Genomic DNA, 12,735 nt, shown 5'->3' with positions numbered 1-12,735 from the left:
ACACAATTAATTAAAGAAGACCTAGAGTCTTATCTCACTATCTCTGAGCGCCTATCTTACCATTAAGTTGCTTTGATCTCTTGTTGTACTGTGAAAAACAGCCTCATAAGACAGCAATGCTGTTTAAGGTACAGTATACACGTGTTCACAGTAGGATCACTCACAAGAGTCAAAAGGTAGGTGCAGAGCCAATGTCCACCCGCAGACGAAGGGATAAACAGGAGGTGGGATGTCCACACAATGGGGTCTTTATTATTTAGCCACAAGGAGGAGCGAAGCCCTGACACATGCTTCCACTTCGATGAAGCTCTAAGATGTGTTCAGTGAAAGAAGCCCACCATCAAAGGACAGGTGTAGGACTGCACCTATACAAGCTACAAATTCACAGAGACCAAAGCTGAGCGGTGGCACCAGGGCCGGGGGTGCTGGGCAATGGGAAGCCCTTGCCCAGTGGGCACCTAGTTTGGGTTTGGGAAGATATAAAGTTCTCCAGATAGGTGGTGGTTGCAGCTGTACAACAGTGTGAATGTCTTTAATAGCACTGAACCAAACACTTACAAATGAGTAAGATGACCTGAGAGTTTCCTGCACTACAGACTGAATCAGCAGCTTTTAAACAGCAATGCCCCCCTTCAAACACAGAATTCGTGTTAGTGTATAGTCATAAATGGGAACTGTATCATCACCACCATCAACACGATCACTATCACCACTGACGCAGAAAGCTGATTTGCAACGTCTACAGTAGGATGATAGAGAGGATTGACAATAACTGTCGGTGTCTGGCAAGTAGCCCCCTAAACTGCATGGAGGACCTATGAGAGGAACAGGTTGAGTAAGATGGAGGACTTAGGGGCAGAGACCTTGGCGACCATCACGGAAAGGGGGTGGGGAGTGAAGGAAGGGGCCGTGGGTAGGGACGAAGGTAGCCTTAGCGGGCAGGGAAAGCCAAGGGAAAGGGAGCAGCGAGCGAGGAGCGCCAGACTGCCTATCAGTATAAAGACTGCGCTCCCAGCTTTGAAGTTTGCCCAAGTTCCGTTAATTACCACGACAACGCACATCCAAAAATTAACCCCTCCTTCCGGTAAGCTGGAGCCCCGCCCCCGTCTCGCCCCGCCCCTGAGGCCCGGGCTCCGCCCCGCCAGCGTCTCTGTATTGGGCCGAGTCAATAAAGTTGCAGTGGTTTGACTTTGCGGCGGACAACATGGCGGCCTCCATGCTAGGCTCGCTGCTGCGGGGCGTCCGGCAGGTCAGTCCCGCGCCCTTCCCCTTCGCTCCTGGACCTCCGAACTCGCGCCCCCCGCCCTCTGCTCTGCCACCTGTAGAACCCAGTGCGGACCCGCCCTAGGGGTTCTCCCTCCTCCGGCTTGATTCTGGAGAGGCCGGAGCTGCTGATGCACGTTTGGTGTCCGTACCCGCGAAATTGACTTCTGTTTACAGGGCAGTGTAGGTGGGGAAGAGAAGGGGTCCGAGGATCGGCCCCAGGGACTCCCACGTTAAGAGATAAGCAAAGGAGACTTGAAGAGGGCTCAGCGTCAGGGAGCGGGGAGTGGTAAACCGCTCGAGGCTGACAGGTCCCTTCGAGGAGGGCTGAGAACCGGCCCTTGGTTTGGCGTGGTGGAGGTGCTTGGGCGAAAGCGTCCTGGCGAGAATGGGAGGAGAGAAATCGGACACCAGAGGGTGGAAACGAGCCTCTGAAAGTGGGGCAGAAAACTGGTTGGATGGCTGGAGGAATGATGAGTGAAGAGTGGGTGTTTTGTGTGTTTTTGTGGTAAAGGGCAAGATCCTGTCGAGTGGCAAAAAAAAAAAAAAAAGATGGAGAGACTCGCTGGAGCTGTGCCCTCGTGTAGGCAAGAGGTCATGGGTCTCATGAATGATTGTTTGGTCTTAGGAACGTGGACCCTTCCCTTCATCTTCCCATTCCTTCCCTCGTCCGACAGAAATATAACGCCCACCGCATATGTAACCTGGAATTTTCTAGTAGCACATTTAAAAAGTTTTAAAAGATGAAGTTAATTTTTCTCTCCCAGTAGTGGGAGGAGAAAGAGCGACCGAGGGAGCTATCAGGCAGAATTCAGGACTCAGAGCAGAAATCGGAAGGAGTCGTTAAGAGGAGAAACTGAGGATTGAGATTTTGGTGGCGGTAGCCCATTAGTTGGAGAGGGCCCAGGTGAAGAGGGGTGAGACAGGTAGGCAGACCTGGACGGTGCAGAACAGAATAGAGGCAGTCTTAATATATAAAGCACTTCCATTAACTGATGAGGAAATAGAGTATAAATATGGGCAAAGGCGTAAAACATCCACAGAATATACATGAATACATTTTCAAAGTGTATTACTTTTGTAGTCAGAAAAAAAGTTATATAAAGTCTGCAAGTTTTTCAAAAAAATAAATAGAAACCTGATAGGAAATGGTAGAGAGGAAGCTCATTAGGGATAGTCTGAAATAGAACCGAAGGACAAAATGTTGAATTTTGTTTTCTACGTCTTCTTGGAAAAGGTAAAAGCAAACCTTGCCTTGCCCCTCGGCATGAATTCTTTTAGCCAGAAGGATCACCCCTGGTCTTCATGAATATGTCTTTTTCATTTCCTTGTCTGGTTTGGACAAGCTTCACCTTCCCCTCCCTTCCCCATCCCATAACTGTATCAAAATTCTGTCAGTTCAGCCCTGGCTGGTGTGGCTCTGTTGGCTGGAGCATCCCCTAGTAACCGAAAGGTTGCGGGTTTGATCCCTGGTCTGGGCATTGACGAGCGGCAACCAATCAGTGCTTCTCCCTCCCTTCCTCTCTCTCTACAAGCAATGAAAAAGATTTCCTCGGGTGAGGATGAAAAGAAAAATTAAAATTCTGTCAGTCCTTCAAAGCCTTCATGAAGCCCCCTATTTCCAGCCACGGGGGCCAAAGTGTTCATTTGACCCAGTCATGTGTCAAATCAGTACTGAAAGTCCAGTCAGCTGCCTCATTTCCAAAAGGTGGTTATAGATTTGTTGTATTTACTCTGAGATTTTAGCATTGAAAATACTGAGTTTATCTTCTGTGAATAGATTGGAAAACTGTTGGCTTCTAGTATAGTATTCCCGTTTTCAGTTTTATACTCTGTATAATGCTGTATATACAACGTCTGTCTAGAAGGTATCCAGCCATGTAATATGAAAAAGAGACATTTATTGAGGAAGACACAAGAAACATTGTACATAGTACAATGATACCTCAGTCCCCTTCAAAGTAGGTACCTTGGGACCTCACACAGTTCTCCCAATCACCATCAGCTGCCCTGTTGCATTTTCCTGAATCTCACCAACTATCTGAAACCTCCTCCCCTTTCAACGGTGATTTTAGTTTGGGGAAAAGCCAGAAGTCAAAGGGCACCAAATCTGGGCTGTAGAGGGGCCGAGTCACTGGGTGATCTGATGTTTTGCCAGAACCTCTGTGCGAGATGTGGTGCCTAAGCAGGCGTGTTTTGGTGAGGAAGCTACCATCACCAGGTGCCCGTCGCTGCGGCTTCTGAGTCATCCAGGCAGTTCTGCAGAATGAATGTGCAAGTTTAACACCAAATCTGATGCAGATTTGTTGCTCTTCTTGCTCAGTCATTTTCAGTGGGATGACCACACAGCACACACACTCACTCAGTGGTGTCTGCCGCCCCCACTGACTAGTACAGTGAAGTCACTGTTCATGCATGTGTATTCCACTCCACTCTCCTCAGCTGCCAGGTTACATCGATGTCAAGTAAAACCGTTAATATATTAACAATGGCTGGACTTTTTCCAGACAGACCTCATGTATTTCCTCTATAAACAGCTGCTATAGGAAGCCATCATCATTTTCTGTAGCTACAACTTAATTAGCTATAATGTTTGCTCTGGTTTGGGAGATACTTGAATTTTTAGTGGCCTATCCTCTATGCCTGTACTGTCGGTCAGAATTGTAGACTGTCACTATGTAAACATGTGATAATAAGGAGCCTGCTATATTGTTTCTGGACGGCTCATGCTAAGAAATGTTTGGTCAGTGGTCATTTCAAAGTACCCTTTGACCCTGTGGTTCTGCTACCCTGAGCTCTGCTGATGTGCAGGACCCACGTGAAATGATTCGTGTAGGAGGCTATTCCCTGCGGCATTTTTCGCAGTGATAAATGGAGAGGTGTGGTCTAGCTGTCCACTAATAAGTCACAGGTTAAATAAGTTATGATGCATTTGAGGGGAGAAAAAAGTAATTTCCCTGAAGACTTCTGACCCTTCTTAGTTCTTAGCTGGGGCCCCTAACAAAAGACAGATGAACAAGAGAAAAAGCATACAAATTTGTAAGCTTTACATGACATGGGAGCCTTCACAAGGAACCGAAGACCAACAGAAATGGTTCAACCTGAGTTCTCGTGCTAGTTTGGTGTAGAGCAGAAAGTCAAGGCAGCATGTCATAGGACCAAGGGTAGGAGCTAAGTGTGACCTAGGAGAAACAGCGAGGCCTCTGTGTTCAGACTGTTCTCAGTTCATAGGCAAGCGTGCTCTTCACCGCTCCCCCCCCCCCCCGCCTGTGAAGAGCATACCCCTTCATGTGAGGGTCTCCTGGCTTCAGTGGAAGGTCAGAAAGTCCCTTGTGCACTTGGCATTGTTCACATTTGTTTTGCTTAAAATGATCAATATGCCAAGGCACCATGTTCTTAGGTAGTGTGACCTAACCCTGTCACATCTGCGGGGTGGAGGAGACTGGAAAGTGTTTGGGTATGGAAAGACCTCCAAGATACAACATTAAACGCAAAGGGGGAAGGGAAGGGACAGAACATGGGGGAGAGACTGTATGCATGTGTCTGTGTAGACAAACGTTTTGGGAGAAACTAGTACCTGGGTACCTTTGGAGGCAGGAGGTGGTCACTGACCAGGTGAGAGGTGAGGTGCGAGGGAGATTCCACTGTATGTCTTTTCATCCTTTTTTAAAAATGCTTTTTTGTAAATATTTTATTTATTTGTTTTTAGAGAGGAAGAGAAACATCCATGTGTGGTTGCCTCTCGAGCACCCCCTACTGGGGACCTGGCCCACAACCCTGGCATGTGCCCTGACTGGGAATCAAACCAGTGACCCTTTGGTTGGCAGTCTGGTGTTCAGTGCACTGAGCCACACCAGCCAGAGCTCTTTTCATACTTTTTTTTTTTGAATGTTGAACCATATAACTATTGAGTAAAGATCAAACAATTATATTAAAAATCTCAGAAAATATTTTAACCTTCCAGCACACATTACTGGCATTGTATTAGTTATCACCATTTTGGCTTAATGTACATCCCCAAAAGTTATTTATTTGGAATGAAGATATCTGTTATTTAAAATTATTAGTGATCCCAAGTTACTAAAAAAAATAGCTGTCGTAAGCAGTGACTGAAAGAGGACTGCAGGTGGGGACATGGGGAGAGCATGGTCTGACTGTTCCTTCAGTTGTTCCTTATCTTTCTTTTTTTTTTTTTAAGATTTTATTTATTTATTTATTTTTAGAGGGGAAGGAGAGAGGGAGAGAAACATCAATGTATGGTTGCCTTTTGTGCATCCCCTGCTGGTAGTTAGCCTGCAAGGAACCGGTTTGCAACCCAGGCATGTGCCCTGACTGGGAATCGAACCGCGATCCTCTGGTTTGCAGGCCCACGCTCAATCCACTGAGCTACGCCAGCCAGGGCTGTTCCTTATCTCTTTCAGATGGTTCCTTCATCAGCGTCAGGTCAAGTTCGAGGTTACTACGTAGACTGGAGAATGTTGCGTGATGTGAAGAGACGGAAAATGGCCTTTGACTATGCAGACGAGAGGCTACGGATTAATTCGCTCAGGAAGAACACCATTTTGCCGAAAATCCTTCAGGTTAGCTAATTCAGATGAGTCCCTGTCTGTTCAAGGTCATTAGCTCAAATCGGATCCCTTCTGATACCGTTTGTTGTGGCTTGCTACAAAATAATTTCTGGAGAAGATGACCCAGTACTCTAGTCAACACAAATATCCTTGACACTGATTTTGGTGAGTTTCAGACTGGAGAGACTCATTCGTTCCTAACTACTAAACTTCTAACCATTCCGTTAGGTGATCCCTAGAAAGCACTGGGGCGCGGCCACCACACAGTGGTTGTGACCTCGGGTCTCTCCCCCACTTATCTCCATGCCCTGAGCTCTGCTGACGCGTGGGGCTGTTTGATCCTCCCCCGGGGCCATTCGTAGCCCGCCAGTCTGAACTCCTTTGCCCAGACTCCCTAACTTGAATAAGAGGATGTCAACCCTGTTTGGCTTCCTGATGCCCAAGGTCTCGCTCCTAACTGGTGACACAGAGTGCCTGCATTCAAGAGTAAAGGGCGTACAACTCAAACTCAAGGCCACTCAACTTATCAAAAGCTCAAGAGTAAAGATAAAATGGGTTTGTAGAAGTTTGCAGACTATATAGGCCATTCATTACAATGGGTTCCTTTACATCTTGTCCAGATTAAGACAGATGAACAGAAAACCGAGTGCCCTGGACCACTCTTTCATGCCTTTGAGTGTAATGGCTTCAGGCACTTGCCTGTATTTGGGGTGTAACAAGAAGTGGCCCTCTTAGCCCAAGGTGTGGTGGAGGATGCTACTTGGGAAACTCCTTAGAGAAACATCCCTGACATGAGAGCAGCAGTAGCTGCGCAGAGACTCTGAACTGTGGGGACGGACCGTGGCTCCTCCTGCTGGCTGAGTGGCTTCCAAGCCGGTGTCTCCACCCTGGTGTCACCCCGCCGCAGGCGTGCACAGCGCGTGCTCTGGTCCCGTGGCCTCTGCCTCGTTCCCTCACTGTGAGCTGCCTGAACTCTGGGAACAGGCAGAGGTAGGGGGGTGCATGTACACTGTTAGGTGCACACGTAAGTAAGTAGTTCGCAGCTGCTCCTGAGGGTCTGCGTCCATGGAACTGCTTCATTCTTCCAGCCTGGTCGTTTCTCTCCTCTCCGGCTCTTCCTGTGACACTTACTGTCTCCCGTTCATTGACTTAATTGTGTTGTTTTGTATGATTCTGTCAGTATTTTATAACAGCAACGTATCTACAAGCTGTTGGAAATCAGGAAGTAACGTATCTACAAGCTGTTGGAAATCAGGAAGTATTCTTTTTAAAAAAATATTTAAAGTGTGTTTATTGATTTTAGAGAGAAAGAGAGAGAAACACTGGTATGGGAAACATTGATTGGTTGTCTTCCATACACACGCTGACCAGGAATTGAACCCCTGAGATTTGGGTGTAGGGACAACAACACTCCAACCAACAGAACTACACTGGCCAGGGCCAGAAACTGTCTTTAATGCTTAATAGTTTATGTTAATTTAGTGGCTTTCTTGTGCATTTTCTCATTTAATTTATGTACTTAAAATATGTTTATTGAATTTTTAGAGAAAGGAGAAAGAGAGAAACATCATTCAGTTGCCTCTTGTATACGCCCCAACCAGGGACCAAATCCACAATCTGTTGACACCCCAACTTGTTGGTATAAGCGACGACCAGCTGAGCCACACTGGCCGGGCTAATTTATGTACTTTTAATACGTTAGAGTAATTGTTTGGCTTGTACCATAATCTGGCACAAAGTCGGTCATACTTGTCAGATAAAAGTCAGTGTATTACACAGACACACATACCCACACCTTTAGGTACATACATAAGAATAAACTTCAGCTGGCAGAACCGTAGTGCGAGCTACTGCAGGAAGTTCCATTTTTCTCCCCTCAACCACTTTTGCCTGGACCAGGCTCACTCTCTACTTTACAAATGATCTTTTAAACTTGTAAACCTCATCTGTTCATTCACTCGGCCTCTCCCTCGGTCAGAATCTTGACCACGGACGTCAAGGCTGTGTGGGGTCCTACCCTTCCTCCCGCGACAGCCTCCTCCCAACCACAGTTCTTCCTGCTGCTGCTTCAGCCCAGAAGTTTCATACTTTTGTGACTCAGAATCACGTGGGAAATAACCTAACTATACACCTCTTGGAAAGAGAAAAAGAAGAGCAAACTAAGCCCAAAGTTGGCAGAAGAAAGAAAATAAAGAGCAGAAGTAAATGAAATAGAGACCAGGCAAACACTCAAGATCTGTGTAACTACAAACTGGTTTGTTGAAAAGATTAAAAAAATTGGCAAACCTTTAGCTAGACTAACAAAGCAGAAAAGAGAGCATTCGGATAAATAAAATCAGAATGAAAGGAAACACTCCAGCTGCCACCACAGACATAAAGATCAGAGAGAGTAATGCGCACAACTGTATGCTGCCACGCTGGATAACCTAGAAGAAACGAATAAATTCTTAAAACATAACAACCCGACAAGCATTTAAAGAAGAGTTAACAGCAGACCTTCTCACACTCTTCCAGCATATTGAAGAGGAGAGAACAGTTCCACATTTTATGAGGGAGGCATTATTACCCAGACACCAAAGCCAAGTAAGGACACCACAAGAAAGGATAACTATTGGCCAGTATTCCTGAAGCATATAGATGCAAAAGTTCTCAAGAAAATACCAGCAAAGCAAATTCAGCAGCACAGTAAGAAGATCATACACCATGCATGATCAAGTTGTATTTATTCCTGGGATTCAAGGATGGTTCAACATGCAAAGGAACAAATGATACACCACATTAATACACAGAACCAAAAGATAAGAATTATATGATTTTAACAGATACAGGAAAAGCATCAAAATTCAACTTCCTTTTATCTTTTTTTAAAAATGTATTTATCTTTAGAGGGGAAGGGAGGGAGAGAGGGAAAGAAACATCAATGTGTGGTTGCCTCTCGTGCATCCCTTCCTGCGGACCTGGCCTGCAACCCAGGCATGTGCCCTGACTGGGAATCAAACCTTTGATCCTCTGGTTCACAGGCCCATGCCATGCTCAGTCGACTGAGCTACACCAGCCAGGGCAACATCCTTTTATCTTAAAAACTATCAACAAATTGGGTATGGAAGGAGTATACCTCATCATAATAAACCCACAGTTAATATACTCAACAATGAAAGCTGAAAGCTTTTCCCCTAAGATCAGGAACAAGATAAGGGTGCCCCCTATCACCACTCCTATTCAGCATAGTACTGGAAGTCCCAGCCAGAGCAGTCAAGAAAGACAAAAAAGAAAAAGGCATACAAATCGAAAGGAAAAAGTAAAATTGTCTGTTTGCAGATGATGTGATCTTATATCCTAAAGACTCCACCAAAAAACTGTTGAAACTAGTCAATGTGTTCAGTAAAGTTGCAGGATACAAAATCAACAATTCAGATGCATTTCTATATACTAACAACAAACTATGTGAAAAAGAATCCAGAGAACAATTACCCCATACACCAAAAGGTTGCAGGTTCAATCCCTGATCAGGCACAGACTTAGAGCTGTAGGTTTGATCCCCAGTTGGGACACATACGGGAGGCAACCAATCGATGTTCTGTCTCTCCCCCTGTCTCCATTCCTCCCTCTCTAAAATCAATAAACCACCTCAGGTGAGGATTAAAAAGCAAGAAAGAAAGAAAAGAAAAGCAATGAAATGTCAGAAATAAATTTAAGGTGAAAGATCTATACACTGAAAACTGCAAGAAACTGATGAGATTGAAGAAGACCTAAATAAAAAGATATCCTGTGTTCATGGGTCAGAAGAATTAATACTGTTAAGATGGCAGAACTGCACAAAACCATCTACAGGTTCTCTGCAGTCCCTATCAAAATTCCAGTGGCATTTCTCAAAAATAATGAACAGTAAAGTAACCCTAAATTCATTTGGAATGTTAGAAGAGCCCCAAATTGCCAAAGCAGCCACAAGAAAGAACAAGGCTGGAGGCGTCACTCTTCCTGGTTTCCAATTCTATAACAAAGCTATACTAATCCAAAGTGTATAGTATTGGCATAAAAAAGCCATACGGACCGATGGAGCGAGATCGAGTCCAGAAATAAACTCACACGTAAATGATCAGTAAATACATGATGGGAGGTAGAAATACTCAGTAGGGGAAAGGAGAGTTTCTTCAATACGTGGTGTTAGGGAACCTGGATAGTCCTATGCAAAAGAATGAAATTGGACCCTTACACTACTCACAAAAGTGAATTTGAAATGGGTAAAGACTTAACACCTGAAAATGCCAAACTCCTAGGAAAAAACATAAGAAAAAACCTTTCACGTTGGTCTTGGCAACAGTTTTCAGGTGTGACACCGACAGTGTGAGCAACAGCGGTTGTCAGCATGACACCAACAGTGCGAGCAACCACAGCCAAAATAAACCAGTGGGACCCCATCAAACTAAAACCTCTGCACCAGGAAGAGGCATCCTCGTGAGTGGGAGACACTGTTTGCCAACCATGTACCTGATAAGGTGTTAATGTCTATCCAAGACGTACACGGAACTCACGCAAGTCGACAGAAAAAAAAAATTCCAAAAAGAAATCCAGTTTAAAAATGGGCGTAGACATAGGTAATCCAAAGACATAAATGTACAATGGATACATGCATGACTGGTAGGAATGTAAATTGATCCAGCCACTATGGAAAACAGTATGGAAGCTCCTCAAAAAACTAAAACTAGCGCATGTGACCCAGCAACCCCACTTCTAACTGTACACCTACAGGAAACGAGGTCACCATAGGAGAGAGCCGTGTGCCCCGAAGTTCACTGCAGTTCATTCACAACAGCGAAGCTGTGGAAGCAGCCTCGGTGTCACGGATGCGTGTGGCACTGTGCTCACAAAAAGGGACCCCTGCTTTTTTGCAGTAACATGGATGTACCTCGAGGGCAATTATGCTACGTGAAGTAAGTGACCAAGAATGGCAAACACTGGGATCTCACCTGTGTGTGGAATCTACACAACAGAACTCACAGAAACAGAAGAACGGCCTGAGCAGAGGCTGGGAGAACGGAAATGCTGGTCCGAGCGGACAGACTTCCAGTTCCGAGGGAGTTCTGGGGACCTAAGGTACAGCGTGGTAACTGTGGTTAACACCACATTATATTCCTCAAAGTTGCCGAGAGGGAGTTTTATTTATTTGTTTGTTTGTTTGTTTGTTTATTTTTAAAACCATGAATGGGCATATATTTTTTTAAGATTTTATTTATTTATTTATCTTTAGAGGGGAAGGAGAGAGGGAGAGAAATATCAATGTATGGTTGCCTCTGCCGAGGACACACAATGTATCGTGTGTCCCCTGCCGGGAACTGGCCTGCAACCCAGGCATGTGCCCTGACTGGGAATCGAACCGTGATCCTCTGGTTCGCAGGCCCACGCTCAATCCACTGAGCTACACCAGCCAGGGCCCGAGAGGGAGTTTTAAATTACGAAAAAGGAAATTACGTGAGGTGATGGAGATGGTAAGGAACCTACTGTGGTAATCATTTCACAGTCCATACAGGCACCGAGTCCCCGTGCTGCGCACTGTAAACTCACACACTGTTGTGTGTCAACTGCCTGTCCGCGAGGCTGGGGAAGGTCACGTGGGGAGACAACAGACATGCGTTCACACACGTCCCACGTGGCTCAGACACGGTATATGTAGCAGTCTCATAAACAGCTGCTGAGAACTAGAAACTACCCGGATGTCCATCAAGTGTAGGATGGGTAAGTGTCCACCAACGTGAGTGAACCAACTGTGACACATGCAGCAGAGTACGAAATGCACACTCTGTGTTCATGTAACATTCACAACAAGAATCCGTGGTGGCGGTAACCGGGTTGGCTGTCAGCCGGGAGGGCAGTGACTTGAGAGGAGGCGAGGGTCCAGCCTCGGGTCCAGCGATGATGTTTCTCAGTCTAGTTCTGGTTGCACGGATGTGTCGTTTGTGGTCACTGAGCTTTACGCTTAACAGCTTGGGGATACTCATGTGCCGTGTTAACTTTCAGTTAAGTCTTTAAAAGTCATACGGGGACCACGTCAAACATTTGCCATTTTTCTGGTCTGTTTCTACTTTGAGGTTAAGGTTCCCGACCATGGCCACGGTTCCTTGGCCAAACTCTGGCTACATTAGTGACTCCAGCCTGTCGTTCTCCTCCTCAAATCACTGACCTCAGCATCTGGACTCGGTGCACTCGTGTGATCTAACAGTGTCATGCCTTCCCTCAGGAAGTGGCTGATGAAGAAATCGCTGCCCTTCCCCGGGACAGCTGCCCCGTCCGAATCAGAAACCGGTGCGTGATGACATCCCGGCCACGTGGTGTGAAGCGGCGTTGGAGGCTCAGCCGCATCGTCTTCCGTCACTTGGCTGACCACGGTCAAATGTCTGGGGTCCAGCGGGCGATATGGTGATCCGCTCCAGAGCCTACGGAGCGTCCAGGGAAACCGGCTGTGACAAAAGACTTTTCTACGACAAAAGCCCTTTTCCCATCGAGTCCCGGAGTCTAGTCTGCCTGATGCCGTTATGCTTACATTTTCAGTGAAGACATTTGGATGGTTCGTCCTGTCAGCGAATTCTCTTTCCTGTTGGACTAAATTAAACACACTGTTCTCATGCATGGTGCAGAATAATAAAAAATATCTTCTGTGAAAACAGGCTCTGTATGCTTGCCTTTCCCTTCAAGTTGCATCTTCCAGCAGTCTTTTGGGGTCCCCGCACTTAAGGGCACTCTCCCCTAACACAGGATACCATTAATCCAGCTCACCGGCACGGAGCCAGCGCATCCTGGCACCTCTTGGCGCTGGGCTGGCCTTGCTGGCCTCACGGTCCACTCTCCTGTTGGTTCCTTGTTAGAGAAACAGGGCGTGGGGAGGGAGAGCTGACGTCTGATTACCTGA

At 46.2% G+C, this 12,735-nt stretch overlaps 1 protein-coding gene across 2 annotated transcripts; it reads left to right on the top strand.

Moving 5' to 3' along the window:
- The first annotated feature begins 1,154 nt into the window (after positions 1 to 1,154).
- Positions 1,155 to 12,490, top strand: MRPS14 (mitochondrial ribosomal protein S14). Of its 2 annotated transcripts, XM_037035124.1 has the most exons (4): positions 1,155 to 1,249; positions 5,685 to 5,843; positions 8,346 to 8,414; positions 12,067 to 12,490. In XM_037035124.1, the coding sequence occupies exons 1-4, from the start codon at positions 1,205 to 1,207 to the stop codon at positions 12,247 to 12,249; spliced, it is 456 nt and encodes a 151-aa protein (XP_036891019.1). In that variant the 5' UTR covers positions 1,155 to 1,204; the 3' UTR covers positions 12,250 to 12,490. The 2 variants fall into 2 exon arrangements, with proteins under 2 accessions (XP_036891019.1, XP_036891020.1); XM_037035125.1 differs by lacking the exon at positions 8,346 to 8,414.
- The last annotated feature ends 245 nt before the right edge of the window (positions 12,491 to 12,735 follow it).

The sequence above is a fragment of the Sturnira hondurensis genome, unplaced genomic scaffold (genome assembly GCF_014824575.4).
Source record: "Sturnira hondurensis isolate 20B ecotype Veracruz unplaced genomic scaffold, ASM1482457v3 Scaffold0022215, whole genome shotgun sequence".
Lineage (NCBI taxonomy): Eukaryota > Metazoa > Chordata > Mammalia > Chiroptera > Phyllostomidae > Sturnira > Sturnira hondurensis.
The sequence above is the reverse complement of the archived record's forward strand: the minus strand, read 5'-3'. Positions and strand labels throughout refer to the sequence as shown.

Bases quoted from the DNA above. Each gene is read 5' to 3' on its own strand.
- MRPS14 (XM_037035124.1), top strand. From the start codon at position 1,205: ATGGCGGCCTCCATGCTAGGCTCGCTGCTGCGGGGCGTCCGGCAG. The intron at 1,250-5,684 runs GTCAGTCCCGCG...TATCTCTTTCAG, and splicing joins TGCTGCGGGGCGTCCGGCAG to ATGGTTCCTTCATCAGCGTC. The intron at 8,415-12,066 runs GTAAGGACACCA...GCCTTCCCTCAG, and splicing joins TACCCAGACACCAAAGCCAA to GAAGTGGCTGATGAAGAAAT.